General features: G+C 39.6%; 1 protein-coding gene across 1 annotated transcript; it reads left to right on the forward strand.

The window, feature by feature from the left end:
- The first annotated feature begins 4566 nt into the window (after positions 1-4566).
- Positions 4567-5865, forward strand: LOC129367621 (SUN domain-containing protein 3-like). Its single transcript, XM_055042179.1, has 6 exons — positions 4567-4596; positions 4693-4763; positions 4851-4971; positions 5069-5181; positions 5308-5481; positions 5744-5865. Exons 2-6 carry the CDS (start codon positions 4761-4763, stop codon positions 5849-5851), a joined length of 519 nt encoding a protein of 172 aa, XP_054898154.1. The 5' UTR covers positions 4567-4596; positions 4693-4760; the 3' UTR covers positions 5852-5865.
- Positions 5866-8861: the final 2996 nt, after the last annotated feature.

Here is an 8861-nt window from a genome sequence, read left to right on the forward strand (position 1 = left end):
AAACAACTTGGGAAACAAGTGATGATCGCTTGACTCCATAGTCCAAAGTGAAACTTATGTGAAGCTGATCGACGTTGTCTGCGCTTGAGCCCAACGCAGCGCGCTGATTGGCCCGTTTTCAGGCGCCTTAAGTGAAACGATGCTCCAGACTTCATGGGGAAAGAAACCGTTTTGATATTTTTTTATTGTTTCAAATGTTATTGTTTAAAATACATACAAAATGTTATGTAAATTATGTATGAATAAATACAAAATACACGAGGTTATGATTTTAATGCTTTTGCAATCATTAGATGTATTTAAATCAATAATTTAGGCTGCTGGCTGTAGGCCTGACTAGTTGTTGACTTTGAATTTCCTCCTTGTTGTCCTCGTCATTTGGCAAGTTCTCCATGTACTCTAAAGTTATAGAGGTAGTCCGAATGTCCTGCTCTCCTTGAGTGTTTCTTAACACAAGTTAGCAGTAAGCCTAACTCCACTTTGCTGGGGGTGGGGCTCCACTGGGTCTTCCTTTTCTTTTTGCTGACTGGAGCCAGAATTGATCAGTGCACGGGCCACAGATGCTTTGAAGATGAGGAGATTCACCTTTTCCAATCCAGACATCAAGTAGAGTTGCCAGGCATTTACAACAGTCACATCCAAAAAATGAAAGAACACTCTGATGTACCATCGCTTGCTTTTACATCTGTGGGGATACATTGCCACACACTGGTAAACAAGATCCACTCCACCCATGTGTTGGTTATAAAGGGCCACCAAGTATGGTCTTTGGACACTGACATTGGTTTGTTCTTTCTTCAGCCATCTTTCGGCCGTGTCTTCAGGGGACTGCACAGGTCGATGCCATGTGGATGACTGAGCTGTTGAGCCAACCTGTGACAGTGATGTTACTGTTTGTGCTGACAAGAGAGCAGGCTCCTCTGCCTTCTTTTTTCAGTTGTTTTTCACTCTTTAAGTTTCTCACTTGCTCCTTTCACTCTGTTTCTGCTGCATGTACCTGTGCCATAGATGTCAAGGTCTTTTAAGGCCTCACAAAAAACACCTTTTTGGGCTTTGTGTCATCTCAAAGGCGCATCACTACATCTCCAGCCATTCCCAAACCACTGCTGTGACCCCTAATTGCTGAGCCCTGGTATATTTCAAATTTGTACATATAACCCAAGGACCCTACCCTGACCAACACTTTTACTCCCCAGGGTTTGGGCTTTTTGGGTATGTATTGCTTAATTGACAGTTGGCCTTTGAAGGGAATTATTTGCTCATCAATTGATTGGAATCCTTCAGGGTTTGCTGCCATCAGGAATATTTTTTGAAGTGTACTTGGCACTGGTGCTATTTTGAAGAGCCTGTCTGTGTTTGCCGGCTGGTGGGTACAGTTATCCACAAAGTGCAGATAACTCAGGATTTGCTCATATCTGTTTACAGACATAGCATCTGCTACCCCACAGGTCAACTTGTAGAAGGTAGTCAACCTTTTCCAACAACTCTAGCCTGGAGAGATGTCCCTGATCCTTACATCTAAAGATTGTAGCTTGTGCACAACATAAAAGTTAACAGCTCATTCTCATGTTTGTTCAGAAAATTAAGTCAGGGTTAAGATTAGGATGAGAAAGCCTACCATGTCTGTTAGAGTTGGTGTAAGAGACAACTTTGAAGGTCGTGAGTGCAGGAAAATAATCCACCAAATACAAGCTGATGAACATGAGCAGAAGACGACAGTGAGATATCTAACCTCTCTAATTTGTATTTTTGGCTTACAGGCCGATAAAGTTGGTTCCTTCCGCCATGTGACTCTAAAGTTGATCAACAACTGGGGTTGCTGTCTTTAATTTCTTGTAAAAAAGGTTTTTAGTGTTAATTTTGTGACAGTACATTGAGTCTTTTATTTTGAAGGTCAGGAATGGGGCAGGAAATCAGCCACTTCATCTAGTTTTGCACTCAGTCACAGTTAAGAGGTGCATCTGTTGTAATCAGCTTAGAGACATCACCATCTCTAAGTTTTCATTCTATATTCTTGAGTAGATTTTATTTAATATGTTGTGCTTTTGGTCTCCGGTGTGATGGAGGCGTGTGGTAGTTGCAGATGCACGACAAGAATGAAAGGTCTCTTGCATGAACTTCTTCCAGCACAGATGAATTACGACAACCGAGCTGTTCTCACAGATGTGCATGAGTGTGCACCTCATGCACACTCATGCTCCAGTGTGCACCTCATGCACACTCATGCTCCAGTGTGCATAAGTGGCTCCAGTGTGCCCATCATGCAGTTTTGTGTCCCCATCTTGGTGCCTGCACGTTGGCGTTTACCCCAGTGTGCAGGCACTCCAGAAAGGGTGGCACACTCATCATGCTCCAGTGTGCATGTGCCCCTCATGCACACACACACAGACACAGGCATTCATGCCTCTAGTGTGCATGTGCCGGGGCATGCATGTGCATGAGTGTGCCCCTGATGCACACTCATGCTCCAGTGTGCATGAGGGGCTCCAGTGTGCCCTTCATGCAGTTATGTGTCCCCATCTTGGTGCCTGCACGTTGGGGTGAACCCCAACGTGCAGGCACTCGGAGGACTCTAAAAATAACTCCAGAAAGAGTAGCGCACACTTTAATGAACGGATGGCACACTCATGCACACTGGTTGAGGAAGTGCTTCCAGTGTGACTGGAGTATGAGGGCATGAGTGTGCATGAGTGTGACCCTCATGCACATGCATGCTCCAGTATGCATGTGCCCCTCATGCACATGCATGTGTGCACACTCATTAGGGGCTCCAGTGTGCTCCTCATGCACACTGGAGTGCATGAGGTTCAGGGTTCTGACCGTTGTCTGTCCTTATGGGCCAAACAACAGTTCAGATTACCCACCCTTTTGGTACGGGGTATTGGAGTGTGCCTCTCAGGGTCATTTGTTCTACTGGGGTCTGCAACGGGGCAATGTCAGTGAGACATGGAGGGATGTGGTTGGGTAAATGGACCCGCTGATCTAAACTCCAGTGGTGAACTGTTGCTGGACTTCTGTGCTTGTCATGGATTGTCCTGTGCATAGCACTATTACATTGCCATAAGCAATGTAATAGGTCCCCTTTCTCCACCATGCATACACAAATATAGAAAGTTGGGGTTACATTTATTCAGTTTTATAGCTGCATTCAGATATAAGTTCACACAATAGTTCCAAAACTTTGAAGTGCATATGAAAACAGGACTAACAATAACAAGAATAGCAGAAACTTTTTGATAATGTGCAAGTAAGTAGCACAACTTTGTCAAAATGTACATAATGTGCATATTGAACTGTAAATATATAACAGGAAATGTACAATCCAGTGTGTCGGTGTAGAGAAAGCGCTCTGCAGTAATAACGGAAATGTTTTTATCAAACATGTCTAAAAACTGCAATAACTGCATGTAAATGTCAGTAGGGAAGTAAACATTTCTTGATTTTGTTTAGAGCAGTGATTTGATTGACTAATTTAACAAGATAATTTTTTTTTCGTACCTTAATTTTTAAAATGCTTTAAATGAATTTAAAAGAGGCAGAAATGAATTGTGGGCAGGTTCTGTGGAGCATTCTGATGTCACATAAGCTGACTTGTCATCAGGCGCTTTTGGAACTTTTGTCAATAAGAGCCGAGTTCCTACAGGAATTCATCCATTTGAAGAGTTAGACGTCGGATAGATTACTTCAAAAAATTCAAGAAATTGAACTGAGCTTCAGTTTTTCGAGTAAGTATTTATTTAGAAATTAGTGAAGCAAAGAAAAAAATGACATTTTGTGCTAGTATTTTGAATGAAGTGTGCAGCAATGTTGAAAATAAGTTGAGCAAGACAAGTTGTTAGTAATCAGTTTTTTTAGCTCAACATCAAAACAATTTGAGTAACTTTTTGATGTAAACATTAAATGTCTTATTTGTGTTTTTAGCACCTTTGCATTTTGCAAACTTCACTGAGTATTGAAACAGCAGAAAAATATTAAGGAGTTCTACTTGCAAAAAAAAGTTTCCTTTAATTTTTATGGATGGTTGGTGATTTTCACACATGAAATGATTAATTTGATTTGATAGGTAACTAAATGATGTTCTGATCAACATTAAATGAAGTTTTTGATATATTACATCTTTAAATTTACAGTGTTTACGAGGAAAATGACTTTTACTGTAGAGTTGTGTTGGTACATTTTGGACATGCTTTGCACCAAAATGTACCACTTTTGCATGTCTTTGGTTTTTTACAGTCATGCTAAGAAGAAGTGAACGTTTGAGAAACAACGGATATTATGATATGGATGGACAACCTGTTATTTCATACAGGGAGACGCCAATCAGGTAGATCAAATCATCAATTTTCATTAAGTCATATGTTTTATGCAGTCATCTGCTGATCAGTGTACATTTTAACTCGCTTGTATATTTTTCATCTAGGGCCATAAGGAGGCGCATAACAGGTCGTCCTGCAAACCACCCTGCAATCACATTTAGACAGAGGTCACATTATTCTGGTGACAATGTGATTGACAGAGAAAGACATATGATGATGACTCTGTTGCAGGGTGGTTTTGATATATCAGTCTTTGTCTTTCTCATCTTCGTCACTTTTGGTAAATACTCTCCTACAAACAGTCAATTTGGAAGTGTTACAGAAATTCTGTATTTTGAAATTTGTCTCACTGTTGTCTTCTGCTCATGTTCATCAGGATGTATTTGCTGTATTATTTCATTCCACTCACGATCTTCAGAGTTGTCTCTCACAACTCTAACAGACATGGTAGGCTTTCTCTTTCTAATCTTAACACCGATTTAATTATCATGATCAAACATGAGAACAAGCTGTTAATTTTTATGTTGTGCACAGATTACGATCTTTGGACGCAAGGATCAAAGACATCTCTCCAACCTGGAGTTGTTGGAGCAGAAGGTTGACTACCTTCTGCCACAAGCAGACCTGTGGCCCAACTTTGCTCTGGAGTCTCAAGGCGAGCCATTACAAATAAGATCATCAACTAGATTTCAAATTTTCAGAATTAAAATTTTCTAACTCACATTATTTCTGTTTTTGTGTTTTGTGTACAGGAGCAAATATTTTACACAAGATGACCTCAGAGGCTTATGACATCAATAAAGAAGTTGGAAGGTTTGGGAAATTGTTCAAGAGACCTCCTATTGGCCCAGGCATTGTTATTAAGGTTTGAATGATGATCAGATCATTAAAAAAATAAAAGTGGTGTTTCTTGGTGATATATTATTAGGCTTTATGATTTACTTTTCTCTTAGTCTTGGTACCCCACTTAAATTTTGTTCTCTGTTTTCAGGGAAAAAATCGTCTGCAACCTGGAAAATGCTGGGCCTTTCCAGGTTTCCAGGGACGTTTGGGCGTCTCACTTTCACACCCAGCCACCATCAGACATGTGTCCCTGGGTCACATTGCTAAGACTGTGTCCCCAACGTCCTCTGTCTCCAGTGCTCCCAAAGAATTTTCTGTATATGTAAGTCAAATAAAATGAGTGTCAAAAGTGTAATATAGATATAGCCATGTATAGTATATATTAAGTATACATTCAAAATGTGATAGCATTGATTCCATATGACATTGCTTGATCTCATTCTAAACCATGCAAACTTTCTGTCTGCACTAATGAATTTTCTGTTTATCTCAGGATGTGATATGTTTTCTGATACACCGACTAACTTTCACATATCTTGAAAGAACAAGATAATGAACTGAATTTTTATCTAATTTTGTCTCAGGGAAAGAAGAATTTAGAAGATGAGGAAACTCATTTGGGAACTTTCCAATACGATGAAGATGGAGACCAAATACAGACCTTCAAACTTCCTGTAAATATGTCAAATTAATGTTTTATTAACCAAATACAGTTCTCTCAGAAGCCCAGACTGACCTACCCTGTTATAAATATTGATATATTGAAATGATGATCATATTCTAACATACAATCATAAGGTTCTCTCTGGGTATTACTAGCATTCAATTTAAAAACATACTTTGAATAAAGTACCGTATTATTGTTTCATTCAAAAGGCTTCAATGAAAAACTCTACTTAAACCATAAAAATGTATGTTAATCTTGCACTTTCAGAGTAGTGGTAACTGATAAAAAGCATTGAAAAATTAATCAATTAGTTAAGTTGTCTAAATAGTGCCTAAATGTAATGCAGCCACATTAAGCTTTGTTATTGAACCATAACTATTCCAAAACACAGAGATACAAAGTGTTTAACTTGAACAAATGGAAAAAACTGTAGATTTATTTGGCCATCTATTAAGGAGGAAAATATTGTTGTCTTGGCATAAATCTCATTGAGACTTTTATTACATCACGGTAACAAAATACAAAAAGTCAACCTCTTATTATTAAGATGTGGGAGATTCTTCAATCAACACGGAGACTCGGATTTCTCTTACTGAACATTTCTGTTCAGTTTTTATTGAGGAGAAAACAGTGACAGCTGATCACAGCTGTTTGTTACCTAGCAACCAAAATCAACAGAAGCAAGACAGTGACGAAATACAGAACCACATCCGGTTTAGTATTCTTCAAAATAAAAGACTTCCTCTATTCAAATAAATTATGCCTCGCACTTAAATATGTTTCACTGTAGCTTTTGTAATTATTTACAATCATGTTAATTTAAATAAATAATGATCATCATGTAAATTATGCTCAACATACAATTGTAAGGAAGTCACTTAAAATGCAAATTGTACTTAACAAATAAATAAAAGTGTAAAAAAGTCACAACACTTTTCACAAAACAATTTTTTGTCTCTGTATAACAAACAACAAAATCCAGTGTTACTACAGAACATTTTGTTTTCTGGTTAGCAAGATATCAGTATAATTACCTCGCTATCTTGAGATAAACTATGCAAAATGTATTTACAGCAAGGAAAGTTGAACTAGGCTTCCATCAGACAGACCTCCTTTGTTTCTATCATCTATTTGCAACTATGGATTATCAATCTAACCTCCCTAATTTGTATCTCTTTTGCCTTACAGGCCGATAAAGTTGGTTCCTTCCGTCATGTTACTCTAAAGGTGAACAGCAACTGGGGTCATCCGGACTACACCTGCCTCTATAACTTTAGAGTGCATGGAGAAATTGCAAAATGACGAGGAGAACAAAGAGAGATGGATGAGATATGGAGAAAACTATTTTTTTACCCTTTGATATATCTCTTTTGTATAGTTTACACAATTAATTTTAATTCCTCACAAAAAGTCCTCACAGTCAACCATAAGTAGCACAATGGCACAGTTAGTAGCACTGTTACCTTTCAGAAAGAGGTTCAGACGTAATAAAAGTGGGATTTGTGGGTTTTCTCCGGGTGCTCCGGCTTCCTCCCACAGACATTTTAAAATTGGCAGGTGTGGGTTCTCTCTGGGTGCTCCGGCTTCCTCCCTCAGAAATAATAAAAGTAGGATTTGTGGGTTCTCTCTGGGTGCTCCGGTTTCCTCCCACAGACATTTTAAAATTGGCAGGTGTGGGTTCTCTCTGGAAGCTCCGGCTTCCTCCCACAGAAATAATAAAAGTGGGATTTGTGGGTTTTCTCCGGGTGCTCCGGCTTCCTCCCACAGATATTTTAAAATTGGCACGTGTGGGTTCTCTCTGGAAGCTCCGGCTTCCTCCCTCAGAAATAATAAAAGTGGGATTTGTGGGTTCTTTCTGGAAGCTCCGGCTTCCTCCCACAGAAATAATAAAAGTAGGATTTGTGGGTTCTCTCTGGGTGCTCCGGCTTCCTCCCACAATAAAACTTGACTGTTCGGTTAATTGGTCTGCCCAAAATCTCCTCAGCTGTGAATATGTGCTGCATGGTTGACAACATAACGACATAAACTTTCTGATAACATTAACATATTCAAACACAAACTTAAACTCTTAATCAAATTGAAAGATTGTCTGTCCAGGATATGGGAATACAGCAACATGATTTTGTAGATAATGATGCACTAACACAATTCTTTAAGTTCTTTCACAGATATTGAAGTTTAACTTTTTGTTTCATGTTATTCTTTCGGGACTGATTCCAGTGAGAGGTAGTTTACTGCTACAGGTTCAGACTATTTTCTGTTAATATCTATTGTATAGACTTTCCCAGATCTACCTTTTGTAACATGTGTATTGTAAACTAATATTGTAATTGAATCTGTCTTTCTTTCAGAAGGTTTGTTGACAGTTTTGTGTTTGTGTGTTTTTTATTTTTGCCCTCTTGAAGCCAACCAGCCTCGGCAGATGGCTGCTCATCCTGAGCCTGGTTCTGCTGGAGGTTTCTTCCTTTTAAAGGGAGTTTTCCTCTCCACTGTTGCCTTGTGCTTGCTCAGGATGGGGGATCCCTTGGATTAAACATCCATCGCGATCTGCTGGTGACCCCTCCGCAGAATCGCCACCTTAACGTGGTGGAGGGGTTTGAGTATCCCCATGACCCAGATGGAGATTTTGTCTTGGGGTTCAGCCAATAGTGAGGCTTCCCAGGGCAGGCTGCCATTGGGGAGGGATCAGACTAAGAGCGATTCAAGGTTTTCAATGAAGGGCTACCAAAGGAATCAGGTATTTCTAGGACACAGACAGTTATTCCAAGTACGGTTTTGACGGAAGTTTCTCCCTATAAAAAGTCAGTAATCTTCTTCACTGATAAAAATGACAATGAATTCACTGTACTCCAATGCCCTCCTGTGACTGCTAATTGTGCTTCCATTAAGGTACCAGAATGTGAGGGTCCTAAAGTCACATGGGGACTTTGGTCTATTTGGCCCAAGGGCTTCTGTTCCACATGGCCAACGAGTGAGCAGTGTGAGACAAGTGGAGATTTGAGACAGACACACAGGCATGGAAGGTTCTGGCTCAA

This window comes from Poeciliopsis prolifica, unplaced genomic scaffold, assembly GCF_027474105.1.
Source record: "Poeciliopsis prolifica strain line A6 unplaced genomic scaffold, Auburn_PproV2 SCAFFOLD017, whole genome shotgun sequence".
In the NCBI taxonomy this organism is placed as follows: Eukaryota; Metazoa; Chordata; class Actinopteri; order Cyprinodontiformes; family Poeciliidae; genus Poeciliopsis; species Poeciliopsis prolifica.

Excerpts from the sequence above, each read along its gene's own strand:
- LOC129367621 (XM_055042179.1), top strand. Across the intron at positions 5,182-5,307 it reads GCCCAGGCATTGTTATTAAG|GGAAAAAATCGTCTGCAACC; the intron begins GTTTGAATGATG and ends CTCTGTTTTCAG. Across the intron at positions 5,482-5,743 it reads CCAAAGAATTTTCTGTATAT|GGAAAGAAGAATTTAGAAGA; the intron begins GTAAGTCAAATA and ends ATTTTGTCTCAG.